The 20,705-nt window shown below is 32.5% G+C and overlaps 1 protein-coding gene and 1 pseudogene across 2 annotated transcripts in view; both read left to right on the top strand.

The window, feature by feature from the left end:
* Window positions 1–7,168, top strand: part of SCN7A (sodium voltage-gated channel alpha subunit 7) — a 70,811-nt gene extending 63,643 nt beyond the window's left edge. For both annotated transcript variants that reach the window (XM_039855263.1, XM_039855264.1), the window contains exons 23-25: window positions 802–903; window positions 1,232–1,502; window positions 4,197–7,168. In XM_039855263.1, the coding sequence (XP_039711197.1) occupies window positions 802–903; window positions 1,232–1,502; window positions 4,197–5,206 (1,383 nt within the window). In that variant the 3' untranslated portion in view covers window positions 5,207–7,168. The remainder of the gene's footprint in view (window positions 1–801; window positions 904–1,231; window positions 1,503–4,196) is intronic.
* Window positions 254–366, top strand: LOC120597475 (uncharacterized; annotated as a pseudogene).
* Window positions 7,169–20,705: the final 13,537 nt, after the last annotated feature.

The raw sequence follows: 20,705 nt of genomic DNA, 5'->3' as shown, positions 1-20,705 counted from the left end.
GAAAGTGCACCAAAGGGTAACTCAATATCACTCATTACCAGAATATTGTATATATATATATATATGTACACATATGTATATATGTGTACATATATATATATGTTTTATATGAATTTTTATGCAAGAAGACATGTTTAAACATGATTTAGTTCATTGCAATTAAGCCTTTTTTTTTAATCATTAAATCAATCATTGCCAAGCTTTACAAAATACATATTAATATAAGATGAAATTTAGATTAAATGTGATTTTTGTCTACGGTCATGCCACCCTGAACAGCCCGATCCCGTCTGATCTTGGAAGCTAAGCAGGGCCTGGTTAGTACTTAGGTGGGAGGCCACCTAGGAAGACCAGGTGCTGTAGGTGTAAAAAATAAAAAAAGTAAGGGATTATAAGATGACAAGGTCCTTGTAATCTGTGAGGTCAACCAAGGGTTGTCTTGCCTAAAAAAAGGAAGGAAGGAAGGAAGGAAGGAAATGAAGGAAATAAAATGAATGAAATGAAATGGCTGAAGGAAATAGGAAATAGGGAAATAAATGAAATGAAGGAAGGAATGAAAGAGAGATAGAGAGAGAGAGAGAGAGAGAGAGAGAGTATATTGTTGTTGTTGTTGTTGTTGGTTGTTGTTGTTGTTGTTGTTGTTGTTGTTGTTGTTGTTGTTGTTGTACGGTTGTTGTAAAGAAATGGTTGTTGTTGTTTGTTGTTGTTGGTTGCTTGTTGTTGTTGTTGTTGTTGTTGTTGTTGTTGTTGCGCACCAGATTAAATGTGATTTTGATATATTTTTTTTTATTTCTTTACCAGGGAGGCTCAAATATCTTCATAACAGTAAAACAGAAGAAACAGTACCGTGCACTGAAGAAGCTGATGTATGAGGACTCTCAAAAACCAGTACCTCGCCCAGGAGTAAGAAAGCATCTAGATTTTTTTTGACGCTTCTAAAAAAGTTTCATATATATTTATCTTTAAAAAACATACATGTGTTTTTAAAATTCTTAACAAAAATTGCTTTTGACAAAAAGTTTTAAAATATGTCTCCTGACAAAGCTTTTGATGGTCTTTTTGTCTGTTTTGACTATAAGCTATAATTATAGTTTGGCAAAAACACTTATTATTTTATTTATGCTGAGAAGAAAGTTGTAAATCCATGACCGTGTGTGTGTGTGTGTGTGTGATGTGTGTGTATCCTATTATTTGATTATTGCTCTTTTCTCTTTTTTTTTTTTACTCACAGAACAAGTTCCAAGGATTCATCTTTGACTTAGTAACAAATCAGATTTTTAATATTATCATTATGGCTCTTATCTGTTTCCAAGCAATAGCCATTATGATACAAAGTGATGAACAGAGTCCCAAAATGGATGCTGCTCTCTACTGGATTAACTCAGTTTTTGTTATGCTGTACACTGGAGAATGTCTCCTGAAACTCATCTCTTTCAATTGTAACTACTTCACCATCGGATGGAACATTTTTGATTTTATGGTAGTCATTTTCTCCATCACGGGTAAGATTTAATTTAGTCAGATTTTCATTTGTAGTAAAATTGATTCAAACAGACTCTTATTAAAATGTCTCCTGAGATATAGCCTCTTAGTAAGCAAAACAGGTAGGGACCTTTGCTATTGCCAACAGAAATGCTTTACATTTTTGCATTCATTCATTTACATATACCTGACCCATAAAAGATATTCAAAAATACTTTTTGAATTAATACATAGACTTTACTTCACAGACCACCAGATAAATACTTAATTATCCCTTCAGTATTATCACTTACACATTTTTTTTTAAGGATGACAGTAGAAGGATCTTTATATCTTAGAATGATATAACCTTTCAAGCTCACTATTTTCCTTTTCCTCTAATCTCTAAAACCGTTTCTAACTTTCGCAACACTAGAGTTTAAGGCTGTAATGAATTGGTCACTAGTTTTACTAGTGTCAGTGTTTTCTTTAACCGATGTCAGTGTTTTCTTTAACCGATGTCAGTGTTTTCTTTAACCGATACATTTGAATACCCTCTTTGTGAATAGATATTAGGTATGCTACATGCAAAGAATTCAGTAGTAAATAAGATAGGCATAATTCCTGCATACACATGGCTTATAATCTATTAAGGGATACATGTAATTAACGATGCATTTTAATGTTGTGCTATGAAGGGTGTGATAAAGGAAGAAGCACAGGGTGCTATGGAGATGCAACAAAGTGAGAAGCACCTAATCAGTGAGTAAAGGTCAGAGAAAAACTTTGTGGAAGAAGCAAAAATCTATATAGATACCTATTGGATAAGGAGGTAGTCAAATAATCTAGGATAAAAGTGTTTTTAGGCAGAGAAAAGTTTTTTTTTTTTATTGTCTGCTTCCCATAAGATACATTATAGATGTAAGATCCATGAGAATAAGGACAATATTTAAGTGTTTATTGTCAAATACTATTCTATGTAGTAAAAAATGTAGATAAACTGTCTGTCCAGCTTTGCTTCCAGAAAATTCATTCATTCAGTTGGCAGTGGAAGCAGTGTAACTAACTACAGATAGACAAGTTCAAGAAGCTCGATAGAAAAGTACATAAAGACAAGAGTGGGGTGATAGGAAGATAAAAGAGGAATATGGAATTAATGAGCCCTATGAGACTGAAGTGGGAGTTACTGAATCAGAGATCTGGAAAGAGGAAATTGCAGTTAGAGAGAAAGCTGAATTTGAGATCTCCGAAAGTCAGATACCCTGCCTGGGTCCAGAATATGGCCAAAGATGTGTATGACTAAAGTAAAATAATAGAGATGATTAAAGTTAAGAAAGCCAAAGACTGAGAGACTGGCCTTTGAATGGGTTGTTGATTTTAGGTGCTGGGAGGAAAGAGCAACATGAGTCAAGTACTAAAGACGGAATGAGGAAGAATAAAATCATAGAGCCAATAAATTAGGAGATGGTGTAGTTAAATGGCATGATCTTCAAAGTATCTGAAATTTCTTTTTTTTTTTTCTTTATAAATATCATGGGATGAAAAGGTGTCTAGAAATCACTTTGGAAAGAAAAATAGATGCTTGCTTATTCCATCTTTGTGCTCTGAGAAATATGTAATGGGGAAGAATGAGCTGTCTGCACTTGAGAGTTTTGCAAGGGAAATTGTTTTCTCATGATAGATTCAGATTTTAAATTAGAAAGGAAATGAAGAAAATTTAGTGGTGAGGATGTAGAAAAATTTGTTTATAAGTAAATGGGGATACCTCCTGCTTAATGGAGGAGTTTGGAAGATTGAAGAGAAATGAAAATTAAGCCAGAGTCGAAGTTTCACTGAAACACTGTGGAGATGAGAGTAGAACACAGAAATGCCATCATTGACAGTGACCAAGTTCAACAGAAATGTGAGACATGCTCTTTCCAGATTCAGCAAACATATCATGTCATTTAGAAGCTTCATGTGATTCTCTCCTCCCTGACCATCTCAACTCAAAATGAACCACCTTCTCTCCAGTACTTCCAGAGAATATTTCTTATGCTTTTTATGGTGATTATAATCTCACATTGTTTTATAGTGCTATCTTGCACTTCCATAGTTCCCTCATTCACACACCATCTCCTGAAAAAAAAACCTCTAGGCAAAGACTCATTTATTCAGTTCACATTTAAAGTTCCTAAGGGCCCAAATACTACTTATTAAATAAATTAATTAAATTATAATCTGTGAGTCACTGAATGCTGGACATTTTTTTGTAATTTATCAACCAGGCTTTTCTGCCTTGCATTATAATTAGTTTAAATATCAACCTCTGTAAATTTGAGAACAGAAGTTATATCATTCATCTTTGCCTGTTTGCATGATACCTTTGTTAATTATCCAGTAAAGGTTGGATGGAACTAACTTTCTTGATCCAACTACAATCAGAAAAAAAATATGACTTCTGTCCTATGTTATGGATTCATGCCATTTGTGATTCCAGAAGTACTTGATCCATAATATTCCTAGAATGATAGTACAAACAATCCTCTTCAAATTTTGCTGGATACTCTGAGCATTGCCACAGATTGTATTTGGCCAACTCAAACTTTCAATATGTGCAAACTATTATATGAGAAGAATTAATAAAATGGTCCTAACATATAGAAAAAAAGTAAAATAAAAAATAATTTATATTCCTCTAAATACAATCAAATTTCAATAATTTTACTGCTTGCTTTATCTTTCCCCACACTAAGGACTACTTCTGCCTTCGATGGTAGGCTACTATCTTGTGCCTCCTTCCCTTGTGCAACTGATACTTCTCTCTCGGATCATCCACATCCTGCGTCCCGGGAAAGGACCAAAGGTGTTCCATGATCTCCTGCTTCCTTTGATGCTGTCCCTTCCGGCATTGTTGAACATCAGCCTTCTGATCTTCCTGGTCATGTTTGTCTATGCCATCTTTGGAATGTACAATTTTGCCTATGTTAAAAAAGAAGCTGGAATTAATGATGTGTCTAACTTTGAAACCTTTGGCAGCAGTATGCTCTGTCTTTTCCAAGTTACAATATTTGCTGGTTGGGATGGGATGCTCAATGCAGTCTTCAATAGTAAATGGTCTGATTGTGATCCTGATAAAATTAACCCTGGGACTCAGGTTAGAGGAGATTGTGGTAACCCTTTTGTTGGGATTATTTACTTTGTCAGTTACATCCTCATATCATGGTTGATCATTGTAAACATGTACATTGTTGTTGTTATGGAGCTTTTAAATATTGCTTCTAAAAAACAAACCAAGGCTTTGAGTGAAGATGATTTTAGGAAATTCTTTCAGATATGGCAGAGGTTTGATCCTGATAGAACCCAGTACATAGACTCTAGTAAGCTTTCAGATTTTGCAGCTGCTCTGGATCCCCCTCTTTTCATGGCAAAACCAAACAAAGGCCAGCTTGTCGCCATGGATCTTCCCATGGCTGTTGGGGACAGAATTCATTGCTTTGACATCTTACTTGCTTTTTCAAAGCGAGTTATGGGTAAAGATACAAAGATAGAGAAAGTTCTATCGGAGATGGAATCAGGGTTTATGTTAGCCAACCCGTTTAAGATCACATATGAGCCAATTACAACTACTCTGAAACGAAAACAAGAAGCAGTCTCAGCAACCATCATTCAACGTGCTTATAAAAGTTACCGTTTGAGGCAGAATGACAAAAATACATCAGATATTCATATGATAGATGATGACAGGGATGGTCAGGCTATCTAAGAAGATGCCTATTTTGATAAAGCTGAAGAAAAAACTATTCAAAACTAAATCTAATCCCACTTACCACCTTTTCACTTTCTTCACATATCCCCCAAGTGTTAAACGTTTAAACTAGAAATAAAAGCAAAAATTAGAGAAAGTAGAAATTTCACTTGATACTTGTTTACAACTCATGGAAGTTAAGCTTGTTTTCACAAGACTCTGTGTCAAATTCATTTTTTACCCCTATATATTTAGTGTAACCAGTACAATCCTTTAAACTACTGCAGTGGTTAAAATTGCCATTTGATAATCTGTTGCTTGTTTTCTCTATACAGTTTATGTGGTATGCGCTTCTTCTGGAGAATGGGGGGATAGTGATAGAGATTAGCAGCAAAAGGGCTTCTTTGTAATATTTTATGTGTACTTTAACTTGATGGGATTCAAGTCCCCACTTTCTTAATGTAGGATAGTGTTTAAAAAACAGTACCATGCTACAGGCCATTAAATTATAAACTTGCCTTGTCAGGTGCCAATTGGGGGAAGAGGAAGGGCAGTTCTTAGAAAGTGCCTTTGAGATCAATCACAGAGACCCTTGGGCTAAATAAAACCACATTTGAAAAGACTAATTGAAGCTCTGTTTTTTGTTTAGTTTGTTTTATTTTCTTTTATTTTTGGTATGAGGAATTAACGTTTCATTGTTCGTGGATTCTTGGTTTCTTATCTATGGCTAGTTCCAGCTAGCTCCAGTTCTTTAACAGAATCGCTTTGTAGAACAAGAGTAATAAAGGGAAAACACTTAAGACCTAGGTGTTTTTCATTTTTCTCATTTACATTTTTAAAGTATACATTTACTAAAATGATATAGTAGGGAATATTTTAGTAGACTCAAGTTTAATCATAAAACTGATGTGCTTTTACTATTTATCTATGTCAGTATATAAGATCTGGCAAATGCATATCATAATATGAATTAGAAGAGTCAAGGGCTATCATTGTAGGGGTTTTCACAGTGTCTTGATCCTTAGTTGGGAAACTGTGGCCACTTTGAAGTATTTTTCACTGTACTTTATGATTCTTTATAATGTAGAGGAAGAAAATGACCACTGAAACTGTGAGGACTCTGATTTAGGAGATCAAAGTGTAAGCTCATTGTTGGTGGGGTTTTATAATATTAATATATGCAAGTTAGTTTTCACTTACTTTTATCTTTCCTAGCTTTTTTGTTTTTATCTCATTATATACATAATTATTCTGTAAAATGTTTTATGTTTGAAAACTTTTATTTTCACTATTGAAATTATTTTTAAAAGATAGGCACAAAGTTGTTTTTTGACATATTCATAAAAATGTCATATTCATGTAATTTGAGAATCTGAAATTTATTCTTTTTGTATGAAGATTGATTTCAATGTGCCTACAAAGTTCTAAAAGATTTAAAAGGAAAATATGTGTATTGTTGACTTAAGTGACAAGTTTTCAATGTTGTATATATTCAATACCACTTAAATATCAGTAATTGTATTTTGTTATGAATGCATGATGTCGAGCCTTAACTATTATATTCCAACCATTTCTGCTCCTCAAAAATGTATTTAGCCTGACCAAGATGCCTTTGGGAGATCCTCTAAGCAAATGTAAATTCAGGATTCTGTTTCTTTCTTCTATAAGTGTTCCTTCCCCTCCCTTCTCCTCCCATTCTCCATCATGTGATGTGGTAACAGCTGGTACTTTATCTAAGCTTCTTAGTTTTCTATATCTTGGAAATGCTTTAATGTGAAAATTGCTTTGGAATTTAAACTGAATCTTAGCTTACTTCTGTAAATTCCGTAAAGACCGCAAACTGATTTTAGTTTAAAAATTATGTTTTACTCGTAACTGTGTTTGCCAAAATTGTGTAAGGAATTATTTTTAACAAAGTCTTACAGTGTAGTCTACCTTTTAGATACTGTAGAGAATAATAAATATAACCTGTTAACCACACTAAGCTTTGTTGTTTTTCCCTACCCCCCGCTTTGGAAAGACACGTTGACAACTTTCAATAATAAGAACTTTTTAAAATGAGCCTTACATTAAAGCTTATTCATTAGGGCTCAAAATTCAAAACTGGAAAAATTTATGCTTCCTTTGGATTCACTTAATTTGGTAAAATTAATGTTAGTGAGCTTACCAGATACCCCTACACACTGACAAAATGTAATAAGCACTCCTCTTATTGAAATCATAGGTTTACTAGATATATTTCAGTATTATTAGAATTTGCTTTATAGACGATAATGCTTACATTAAAATTATCGGTATGCTACTATTTAATAATATCTGCTTTAAAAAATTATTTCTGGTGTTTTAAATATAATATACTTCAAAATGATTTTAAAGTTATTGGAAATAACTGCCATTTATTGAGCAGACTGTTATGCCCAGCCTTGAGCTAAGTATTTATCATGCATGAGCTCAGCATTCACAACTCATGAAGCAATGATAATTCTCATTTTATAGATGAAAAATATTAGGCTTACACAATTATAGAAGCTGAGATATGCCACAGTATGCCATGTGCAAGCTGGAGAACCAGGAAAACCAGTGGTATAATTCAGTTCAAGTCTGAAGGCCTGAGAATCAAGGGAACCAATGGTGTAGCTCCCAGACCAAGGCCTAAGAAGGTGAGGAGGGCACTGGTGTAAGTCCAGAATCTGAATATGAAGGCCCAGAAACCAGAAGCAACAATGTCCAAGGGCAGGAGAAGGTAAGTGTCCCAGCTCAAGAACAGAGAATTCACCCTTCCTTCACATTTTTGCTCTATCCTGGCCTTTGGTGAATTGGATAATGCTTACCCATGTTGGCGAGGGCAATCTTCTTTTTCTCATCCTTTTACTTTAAATATATGTATGTCATTAAATTTGAAGTGAGTTTCCTGTAAGCAGTATATAGCTGGGTCATATTTTTTTTATCTACTTTTTATTAGTGTATTTAGATGATTTATATTTAAGGTATTTATTGATATGTTAGTACTTTAGGTTGCCATTTGTTATTTGTTTTCTATTTGTTCCTCTGGTCTCTTTTCTATTTGTTTGTTTATTTGTTTCTCTGTTTCTCTTTTCTTGCCTTTTTGCACAATATTTGAACATGTTTTAAGATTCCATCTTGATTTATCTATAGTGTTTTGAGTGTATCTCTATGTTTTTGGTAGTGGTTATTCTGGGTATTACTATTGACTTATTAATATATCTATCTATTTATCTTCTCTCTCTCTCTCATCTATCTATCTATCTATCCATCTATCTATCTATCATCTATCTATCTATGAATTATATAGTCTACTAGTATCCACATTTTATCACTTTGAGTGAAATGTGGGAGCCCCATTTAGGTACCTGTTTTCTTCTTCATTTTTAAATATCATTGTCATGGAAATCAGATGATGATATAATTTTTGTTCCAATCATCAAATATGGTTTTAAAACTCATGAAGAAAAGAGTTTCTTTTATGTACGCATATTTCTGCTTTTCATTATTCTTTATTCTTTCCTGATGGTCCATCATTCCTTCTTTTATCAGTTCCTTTCTGTATGAAGAATTTTGTTTAGCCGATCTTTAAGAGTGAGATTTTATTTTTTTTAATATTCTTATATTTATTACATGTTGAAATGATAAAATTTTTGATATACTGGGTTAAACAAAATATATATTACTAAAATTTTTTAAAGAATGTGTTAGTAACACATTCTTTTAGCTTTTCTTCCTCTGATAATATTTTTACTTCTTTTTCATTCCTAAAAGATAAATTCACAGGTTCTAGAATTTGTGCTTGACAGTTATTTTCTTTTAGCACTTAGAAAATACTGTTCCACTTCCTTCTGGTTTCCATCACTTCAAATGGGAAATCCATTATTATTTGCATTGGTATCTGCATAGGTACTATGTCATATCCTTCTAGCTTCTTTCGAGATTTTTCTTTGTGTTTAATTTTCAAAATTTTTAATCGTAGTTTATCTTTGCCATGGATTTTTTTTTTTTGTATTTATTCCATTTAACATTATCTCAACTTATTAGAACTATAAGCTTGTGTCTTTTACCAAATTTAGTACATTTTTAACCAATATTTTTTCAGACAACTTTTTAGCCCCACTTTTTTCTATTTTCCTTCTGGGAGTGTGGTGACAAAAATACTGACTCTTTTGTTGTCCCACAGGTCTCCGAGGCTCTTTTCTTTCTTTTTTTTTTTTCCAGTCTATTTTTTTCTTTCTGTTCAGTGTGAGCGAATTCTATTAATTCTATTGCTCTGTACTCAAGTTTGCTGATTTTCTCCACTGTTATCTCACTCTACTATTGAGCCGTCTATTGTGCTTTTTCACTTCTGTTATTGTATTTCTCCGTTTCACAATTTAATATTTTTTCATATGAAATTTATTCTTTTGGAGATTTTCTATTTTTGTTTCAAGAGAATTTGTAATTATTGTTGAATTACTATTATAATGGATGCTTTAAAATTCTTCTCAGATAATTCTAACATCTGATCCATTTCAGTATTAGAGTCAACTGATTGTCTTTTCTCCTTCAGTGTGGTTTTCTTAGTTCTTGGTATGCCGGGTGATATTTTTTTCCTCTCGAAAATTTGCCTATCATGGTAGGAGATACTGGATCCTATTTAAATCTTTCATTTTAGCAGGTAGTCATACTGTTTAGGTTTAGCACATAGGTCTTGGCTTATTTTGAGGGGCTGTGGTTACCATGGTACCTTAATTTTCAGAGGCTTTGTGGTATTATTTTAGTCCTCTTGGTTTATCTGGTGTGGCTCTGACTCCCACTGGTCCCTGCTGGTGTTGACTGAGGGACTGAAGGAAGTTCCACAGGCCAAATAACCTGGTTTCTCTGTGTAGGAGTTGGGGAGGGGCTAAGGAAAGGAATCCTCCACTGAAGACAATGAGACTTTTGTGATTGGGCTACTTGTGGCTGTATCCTCCTTGCTGGCTCCACCCATCCATTTGTGTATTTCTGGGCAGGGAAGGACAGTCTCAGGCAGGCCTCTGGATCAAAGAGTCTTTCTGGATCAGACCACCTGTAGCTGGGTCTCTCTTGTCAGTTCCACCCACAAGTTTCACCAGGAAAGGGACAGCTCAGGCCCAGTAGAGAAGGAGAGTTCTTCCCCAGCCAACCTTATTTTTCAAAGGGCTCTCAACAAATCCTCTTTGTCAGTAGTGCAGGCTTGTCTAATGGTACCAGAGAGACTCCCTTTAGATCTAGGGGAAGAATAAGCCTACCTGGGCTGCCTTCTAATTTTAGATCAAAGGTGGGTGGCCTTCTGCTGTTGAATATTGGGATGCAAAATGTCCTTCTCTATGCTCTGTCTCCAGTCCTAGGGTCTCAAACCACCTTGCCTTTTCAGGGTCCCTTTTGGGTTGTCTTTTGTGTCATTTCCAGTTGTATTTAGCAGGGAAAATATGTAGTATGACATCTTGTCTAAACTAAAAGTCTCATAATGTATTTTTTAAAGGTGTATTAAAACTGTTTAAGAGAAAGTTTGCTTATGTAGAGTATCTCCTCTTCCAATGTCACATAAAGGAAGCATCAGTTTAATTGGACAACTATATAAATGTGGTATTAGTACAAATACTAAAAATTGCTAAAAATATTATAAAATTAGTACTAAATACTAAATATTAAAAGTAACATAAAATTATAATGTCACCATAGGGTACTTAGGATTATCATTATTAAGAAAACATTACTATTTAACACAAAGAATAGAAAATAGTAATAAAAACAGAATTAGGCCATCAAAAATTATAATCAATTTTTTACATGGATAAATCCTGATCTAGGGCACTGATTCTTAAGATGTGTTCCTCAGACTAGCAGTATAGGATCACCTGGGAACGTCTCAGAAGTGCAAATTCATTGACCCAACCATAAACTAAAAGCTGTGGAGATGGGGCCCAGACACCTGTGTTTTTTTTTTTTTTTTTTTTTAATAAGCCCTTCAGGTGATCCTATTGTACACTAAAATTTAAGAAACAATTTTCTAAATTTGCATTGCCAACACAGTAGCCACTAGCTACATGTGGCTGTTTAAATTTAAATTAATAAGCAAATAAAACTAAAACTTCAGTTTCTAAATTCCACTAACCACATTTTCAAGTATTCAGTAAATAACTATGTCTAAAGTCTACCATATTAGACAGCACAAACTTGTTATATATTCATCATCTCAGAAAGTTCTATTAGCACTGATCTAGGAATAAATAAATTTGTCAGAAATTAATATATTTATAACCATGAATCTTCCCTTTGCCCTGTCCAAACCACTCTCCATCCTTCTCCTTGCTCTGTTCTTTTAGAGGCTCACTCACAAGGTTGCTTCAATCAGTTCTTTTTTCCTCTGATTTCTGGTTGGGTTCAACCAATGAAAAGCATCAGAGTAAGTGCCTTCTCATTCCAGGTTAAGTTTCCACTTCTTACCTATGGCCACAAATTCTGTAGAGAATCCCTTCTTATACCTATATCTAGTCTCTAGGGAACTATAGTGACCACTACTTCCCACCGCCTTTTAGGCCTAGAAGCAGAATTCCTTGATTTCCTTAAACCTTGCCTATATCTTTTATAAGCCCCTTTACTAAATTCTCCTTTTGTAATGTGACTTCTTTTTTTTTTCTACAATATACCCTGATCCAATTAAATTTTTAGGCTTTTAATAGTTTTCGAAAAGTAAAAGAACTCAAAATCTATGTCCTGTAATAATTACTCCCAAAGTAAGCTTAAATCTCATTTCTCTTCATTAAAATCAAGAGGAAAAAAGAGAAAAAGATGAAAAAGAGAGAGAGAGAAGAAAGAAAAACTGTTTATCATAGGGTACATGCTGTGATACTTGTATTTACTATATTACATAGCTTGTAACCACAGCTGAGCTGATGGCTGTGGCACTGAGGACACAGGAATTAAGAGAGGAAACTTGATACTGAAGGGCTAAATAAGAAAATTTTGGTGAGAAATGACATACTGGGGATTTTTAAACTGAATTTTTCATGTCTTTTTATCTCCCTCATGACAAGGCACGAAACAAGCATTCTCTCTCTCTCTCTCTCTCTCTCTCTCTCTCTCATCTAAGAAGAACGTTAGTTTCTAGTGTGAAGAAGTCAACTTTCCCCTTTGCTTTTTCAAGATACTGTGTTTATATCTTGAAACTGAACTAAAACCTGTAAATTTTCCAAAGAATCTAGGATTTCAAAAATAAAATCCTTAGGCCAGAGCACTTGAAGGCTATTTCTCTTTTCAGTGTCGACATAAAATTTGCTTGAGTTCCAGAAAAAGAAATCAGTTCTCTATCTGAATGTTTGAAAAGTAAGGGAGGGAAGAGGAAAGGATAGAATACAGGATTCGAAAATCCAAATTGACATCAAATAATACCCAAAATGTGAAAAATAGGGTTGCATTATCTTTTTGTATTAAAATTCTTATAGCATAGACTGTCCTATATATGCCAATGAGCCAGTTTGTTCTTATTACCAGGTTATTCACATACAAAAACAAATTAAATACAGACTCTTTGACTTCAAAAAATTATCATCTATGTGAGGCAACGAATCATGAACGAAATGATATAAAAATAATTAAAGGTAGTATATGCTACAACTCAAATTATTAATGGAAATAAAGGTACCACAGATGCTAAAGCAGTATCCCCACTTAATCTGGCCTTTGATCACAAACTAATAACTGTGCACACATTAGAATAAATGATATTTTCACAAGTCTCAGCCCAATTCTTCTTCCTTTCTTGCTTCAACTCCTAACTGTTGAATCCTCTGTACGGAAAATTGCTTCTTTGCTGCCACAGCCCTGTCTGAGTTCTTGAAAATCCATTACCAGTCTTAACGCTCTCAAACCTTCCAGTCTATTGTTAAACAAAACAATTTAACTTCCAGGGCTGATGTCTTCTTAAAAGAAAGGGTTTATTAGACCACTGCTAGCAAAAAAAGACTGGTGTTGGGGCACGGAGTCCAAACCACCAGCAGCAATCGACTTCTCAATTGGCACCACACTGTCACTCTGAGGAGCAAAACTGCAGATAATTCAAGGCGTGACAATAAAAAACTTTTAAAAAATTGCTTTTAATAAGTGTAAACTTAAATGAGACAAAGTTTTATTTTCTAACTAGGTCTCATCATTAAGAAAACTAAGGATGTTACAAATGACTATTTGTTCCCCAAAAATTCATTCTCTGATTCTTCTTTGATAATAGTATCCCTGATTCTGAGCTAGATACATGGCCTTCTGTAATAAATACTACATTTCATAATCTCTTTTTTCAGTTAAAGCTGATCACGTAATTAAATTCTATCCCTTTTAACTTCTTGCCACTGATTGAAACGTGGATGAAGAAGTAGGCTATCTGTTATGAAAAAAGTGAAGCCAAAAGTCAATGAATGATAAGCAACAAAAAGAAGATTCTATTTCAGATAATCATATAGTAGCAAGAAACTGACCAAATTTTGTCTCCTTTAACTAAGCTATCAAAAAAAATAAATAAAAATAAAAACCTTTGAGTGAAACTGAGGTAATATCCCAAATCTCTTCCCAAAATTTCCAGGCAAAGGTCCAAATCATTAGGAAAAAAAACCCACACCATTTAAGCAGTATTATATTCTCTAGAGTTTAAAGCTGAATAATTGTTATACAGTAGTGCAATAGAGAATGAAGAAATCTAATATAATATCCCATTACCATCGACTCATTTAATATTATGAATAGTATAGGCAATAGTTTCTAACCCTACATTCCCTTTCACTTCTTGCTGAATACAAATCTCTCCAAGATTTCTAAACGACAACAGAATTGGAAGAAAATGATCATAAACCCATAATATAGTACAACGTGAAACAAGAGTGCCTTTTTGATTATTGGGTACATCACACTTTTTCAGTATGTGAAATAGCTAGCTTTGTTTGCTGAATATTTACTTTTCATTATTCTATCAATCTTGATAGTTCTGGTGAAGGAAAGTATTTATTCTCCGAACTGAATGAAACTTCTTTAGATCAGGCAAAACACTGACATATTTAGGACAAGAAAGACTGCAGTAGTAACATCAGTTCAATTGAAGATATATTGATTTATTTTCTTTTACATTACAGATGTGACTGAGGATTATCTCTAGGATGTCTACTTTTCACCTAAACTTTAAATCAAATATATTTCTGTGTTCTCTCATTGCTTTTGCAAAAGAAAAAACTGCAACCTACCAGTGGACACAAAGATTCTGCTGCAGTGCAACCCAACCCAAACCAGCTGAGGTGTACCAGGGATCTCTGCTGCTGCAGTATTTGGTGTGCACAGGAAAGGTCTCATGAATAATGTACAGACAGTTATAAACAGGTGGCCATATCAAGATCTCTTCACTTAATGCTATTCCCAAACACACTCTGAGGAAAGTAATTGGATACCTTCATTACCGATTGATCTGTACAGGAAGAAAGTGTGATTAAAAGCTTTGCAAGGCATCGATTGCATGTGCATTAGCTTGCTTTGACACACATTATTTTCCACTGAAAAGCCAAGGAAATTGTAGCAGTAACCAGAATTATGAGGCTAACAGAAATATAAACTATTTTAAAGCCACAAGTATGAGAATCCAGAGCAATCCTTCCACTGCAGAGTATGTAAAAAGCAGAAGGAGTTTGAAGCCATCTTGGAATTGTGTGTTCGTCCACTGCTGATGTGCTACCAATGGAACAGCTTGTAGGATATGAATCCACTCTAGTCCATTTCCTTAGCACAAATGACAAAATATGTCAAGAGACTCCAAGCACCTTCCTGGAACAGCCATCGTTAATCTCCAACGTAATCACATTACCTTCTTATTATTTTAGATGGAAAAAGAAAATAGTGGGCACTTTCCCCCGCCACCAATCACACTATGCATTAAACCCACAATATAACAGCCTTTGTGCATTCACCTCAACTAGCCAGAATTATCAACAAAATTGGCTAAAGTTAACTGTTGCTATTGGTAGGGAAAAGGTAGGTGGTCCCCATGGCTAAGTCATATAGTACAGATATAAGCCTTTGACTCTTTTATTTAAATCTTATTTAACAAGAAGGTTAAAATATGTTCTACAATCCTAACTACACCATGCATTGCTATTATTATAGTAAGCATTTATAGGCATTAGTAAGAGTATTATACTGATTTCTGCATGTTTTGTTTCATATTATTTTACTTCAGAGGCTATTATATTATCAATAAGCTCTATATCATATTAATTGTATCTGATTAACTTTTTCTCTCTGAGATTATAGAGTTACTTATCTAGGTATTCTGTAGAGTCTATGTTGCTGATTATAGAAAGTTTCGTTTATGTTATTACTCTGTGATGGTTATGTTCTCTATATATTAGTTATTCCTGCTTATCTTGGTTGGCTTATACTTGAAAATTAAATACACTAATGTGGAATAAAAAGTAAAATTCTAAACTGTCATTAGTGTGAAGTGAAATCATTGAGAAAAAGGAATTCATCTGAGGTTATTTAAAACTAAAGTTGAGATCTGCTTTCATTTATGAAAGATTATCTGCTGTGGGAATTGCCATCTCACTGTAAACAACTAGAAAACTTGACAAAAATGTGTAAAATACATATTTTTTAGACACTGGATAGTAGTTAGCATAGGACGGTGAAATCTGACTAACAGGATCTTAAGACAAGGAAGTTTCAGAATCCCTGAACTATATTAGCACTCTATAACCCTATCTTAAAGGCTACTCCAGACCTAATGTTAAGTACACTTCAATACAAGCCTTGAGAAAACTAAACTAATCCCAGAGAAGAAAAACCTAAAGCAGTTCATCAATGCTAAACCAGTGTTATAAGAAATGTTAAATGGACTTCTAAGAAGAAGAAAATAAAGGATAAAGAATATGAATAATAATATGGCAATAACTATACTTCTATCAACAATTACTTTAAATGTAAGTAGATTAAATGTTCTAATCAAAAGACAGTGTGGCTGAATGGACAGGAAAATAAGGCTCTTACAAATGCTGCCTACAAGAGACACATTTCAGATTGAAAGATACACAGAGACTGAAAGTAAAGAAATGGAAAAAGATAAGTCATGAAAATGGAAACAAACCAACAAACAAACAGCTGAGTAGCGATACTTATACCAGACAAAACAGACTTTAAAACAAAAGCTATAATAAGAGATAAAGAAAGACCCAGCAATTTCACTTCTGGGTATTTATCCAAAGAAACCCAAACACTAATTCAAAAAACATATACATCCATATGTCCATTGCAGCATTATTTACAATAGCCAAGATATGGAAGCAACCTAAGTGTCCATCAATAGATGAATGGATAGAGAAGAAACGGTATATATATTCATCTGCAACGACATGCATGGACCTGGAGGGTATTATGCTAAGTGAAATAAGTCAGAGCAAGATAAATGCCATATAGTTTCACTTATATGTGGACTTTAAAAAGAATAAAATAAATGAGCAAACAAAACAGAAACAAACTCAGAGATACATTTTGATAGTTGCCAGGTGGAAGGGGGTTGGGGAGAATGGACGAAAAAGGGGAAAGAATTAAGAAGTACAAATTGGTAGTTACAAAATAGTCATGGGGATATAAAGTATAGCATAGGGAATAGTCAGTAATATTATAATAACTATGTATGGTATCAGATTTATCAAGGTGATTACTTCATTAAGTTATATAAATATCTAATCACTATATTGCACACCTGAAACTAATATAATATTGTATATCAACTGTAATTGTAATTGAAAAATAAAAAATTATTTTTAAAAAATCTCCTAAAAAAGACTAAACTAATCTGAAAGTCATTTAAGTGCCTGCTATAATTAAGGAATACAATAAAATAATAAAATACAGCACTAAGTAATGTAAAATTCACAAAATCCAGTATCCAATCAAAACTGTCAGACAAGGTAAGAAGCAGGAAAATATGACTTAAGCAGAAGGAAATTAAAACAGATTCAGTTATGGTATTAATTATGAAACAAGCAGATGATATTAAAGTAGCTAAATACTATACTAAATAGTATAACTATGAGCAGGATATGAAGGAACACATGAGTTAATAAGGAGAGAATAGAAAATATAAAAAAATCCAAATGGAAACCCTAGAGATTAAAAAAAATCATCTGAAAAGAAAAATCGGATGGGTTTAACTGCAGATTATAAACTATAGAAAGAGATCTGTGAACATGAAGATATAAGAATAAAACCACCCAAATTTAACAGACTAAAAAAAAAAAAAAAGAAAAAAATAGGAAAGAGAAGAATAGAGCCTCAATGGCCTATGGACAAATATTTAGCAACCTTATATATGTGTAATTTTTCTAAAATGAAAATAAACAAAAACTTTCTAAGACAAACAAAACATAAGAAAATTTATTTCTAGTAGTGTTACACTACAATAAAGGCCAAAGGATGTTCTTAAGGTGGAAAGCAAATGATATCAGATTGAAATGTGGATTTAAACAATGGAATGAAGAGCACTAGAAATTGTAAACGTGTGAGTAAATATAAAAGACATGGTTTCTCACTTTAAATATATATTTTAAATTGACTGTAAAAAACAAAGATAATAACAATGTATGTTGTTTATATTTTTACTACATATATAAGAAAAATTGATAACTATAGCACAAAGGACCAGATTGAGAAAATGAAAGTATATTGAAATATACTTTTTGTGCAAGATACATGAAGTGATATAATTATTCGAAGTTAGACTGTGATAAATTAAAGAAGCACATTCTAAATTATAGAATAACCATTAAAAACATAAACCAAAGAGAAGGCTAATAAGCAAACAGAGGGGATATAATGAAATCTTAAAAAGTACTAAAATAATTTTTTAAAGGGGGAAAAATTGGAAAGCAAAAAACAATAAATAGAAAACAAATAGTAACATAACAAGATTGTAGATTTGAATTCAACTATATAAATAATTATGTAAAGTGTAAAGGATCTGAACACTCCACTTAAAAGATAAAGATGTCAAATAGGATTAAAAAAATACCAAACTCATTTTACATGCGGAGATAAAAATAGATTAAAGAACAAAGATAGGATAAAACATACCATTGCAAACACAAAAGAAGCTAGACTGGCTATATCAAAATAAAAAATAAGTACATTTAAGAGAAATATTATCAGAGATAAAGTTATATGTTTTCTAGTAATAGCAGAGTCATTATCAAAAGGAAATATCAATCCTAAATGCATATGTATATAACAGCAGAATTTTAAAATACATAAAGCAAAACTAATGAAACTAAAAGGAAAAACAGGCAATCCACAAGTACACTCAGAAATTCCAATACTCCTCTTTTAGTAATTTGAGAGAACAAGTAGACATATAATTAAAAATAATGTAGATGTGAAGAACCAACTTGGCTTTATTGACTTTTTAAAACACTTTGCCAACAACAGCAAAATACAAATTATTTTTAAATACAATGAATTATCCACTTAGACATAATAAACTGAGACATAAAACACATCTCAACAAATTTGAAAGATTTTATAATTATAAAAATGTGTTCTCGACTTCATCAAAATTAAATGAAAGGTATATGGAAAATCCTCTTCATTTTTAGAAATTGAAAGCCACACGCAAATAACACATGGGTCAAAGAAGAAACTAAAAGGGAAAGATGAAGTAAGTCTGTCTTTATCTGGAAATAAAAACATTGAAAACATAGAAAAACCCATAGACATTTTTATAAATAAGTTTAGAAAAAGAAAGCTATTACACTGACTAGACTTTAGAAAGAGGCAAGGTCAATAAACAAAATTAGAGAGTGTTTATAATAATTAATTATTGGAATATTGCTTTTAAATAAATAATGCTATATACAGGAACATAAAAATATGAAGTACTTGGGAATAAATTTAACAAACTACGTGCAAGACTTAACCCTTTGTCGTAAAACACTTCTGAGAGAAATTAAAGAAGGCCTAAATAAATGAAAAGAGACACATTGTTCATGGATTTGAAAATTCATTATTGTTGAGATGTAAACTTTTAATTTTACAATTAATCTGTAGAGTCCTCACAATCACAATTAATATCACTGTAGAAATCACCAAGCAAATTATAAAATTTATATGGAAATCTTAAGATCCTAAAAGAGACAAAACAATGTTGAAAATAAATACTAAGTTTGCTGACTTACATTATCTGATTTAAAAAGGTACTATAAAGCTACAATAATTAAGATAGTATAGTGTTGGGATAAGAATAGGCATATATATATATATATATGTTTTCTAGCAATAACATATATATATCTTAGAAAAAAAAAATATATATATATATATATATATTTGGAAAAGAATGGAGTCCAGAAATAAATTCACAATATTATGATCAATTAATTTTCAACAAAGTTACCAGAGTAATAAAATGTAGAAAAAAAATGTTTTCAAGAAATTCTGCTGGAGCAGTAGGATATCAACATTCCAAAAAAAAAAAAATCTTCTCTATACTTCCCATCATTTAAACAAAAAATTAACTTGAAACAGATCTAAACATAAGGGATAAAGCCATTAAAATTTTATGACAGCATAGGAAATAATCATTGTAATATTTATTGTAATAATTATTTATAAAGAACTTTACATGTCAATATTAAGAAGATAACCAGATAGAAAAGAAATGGCAAAAGATTTTCATACTTCACAAAAGGAGAGGTATAAATGACAAATATAAGAGAGAAAAGTAACGAGCTCCAGAGAACTAGTCATAAGGGAAATGCAAATAAATACCACAATGAGATAGCAGTACATACCTACAAGAAAAGATAAAGTTTTTAAAAATGGCAATGGCAGGTGCTACTAGACCTGTCATATATTATTGGCGATAATGCAAAATGATACAGGCATTTTAGAGATAGTTTGACTGCTTCTTAAAAGAAAAGTTTTGTTACCCAAAAAACTCATTCCTAGTTATGTATCAAAGAGAAATGAATGCAAGTGTCCACATAAAAACTCTATAGGATTTTTATACAAGTATTTTTATAATAGTCCTAAACTAGGACAATCTAAATGTCCATTGACTGGTGAATGGATAAATAAATTATGATACATCCATACAATAAAATACTACTCAGAAAAACAAAAGAATGAACTGCTGATACATTATTAATAAATCTCAAAATCGTGCTAAGTGAAAGAAAGAAGATATAAAAGACTACATATTCTAGGATTCCATTTAAAATAAATTCTAAAAAAGGCAAAACTACGGTGATAAAAAGCAGGTCAGTGGTTGCCTAGGGCTGGAAGCCAGGTGAAAGAACAAAGGGAACATTCTGGTGACAGAAATATGCAATTCAATATCTTGATAAAACCACATATTTGGCAAAATTCTTTGAACTGTATGTATAAAATAGGGAATTGTATTGATATAAATTCTATTTCAGTAAATTTGATTTGAAAAATGTAAATTTGTTATGTTAAATTATATAGACCCACATGTATGCAT

This window comes from Pteropus medius, unplaced genomic scaffold (genome assembly GCF_902729225.1).
Source record: "Pteropus medius unplaced genomic scaffold, Ma_sr-lr_union100, whole genome shotgun sequence".
Lineage (NCBI taxonomy): Eukaryota > Metazoa > Chordata > Mammalia > Chiroptera > Pteropodidae > Pteropus > Pteropus medius.
Note: the sequence above shows the minus strand (reverse complement) of the source record. Positions and strands in the feature narration are given on the sequence as shown.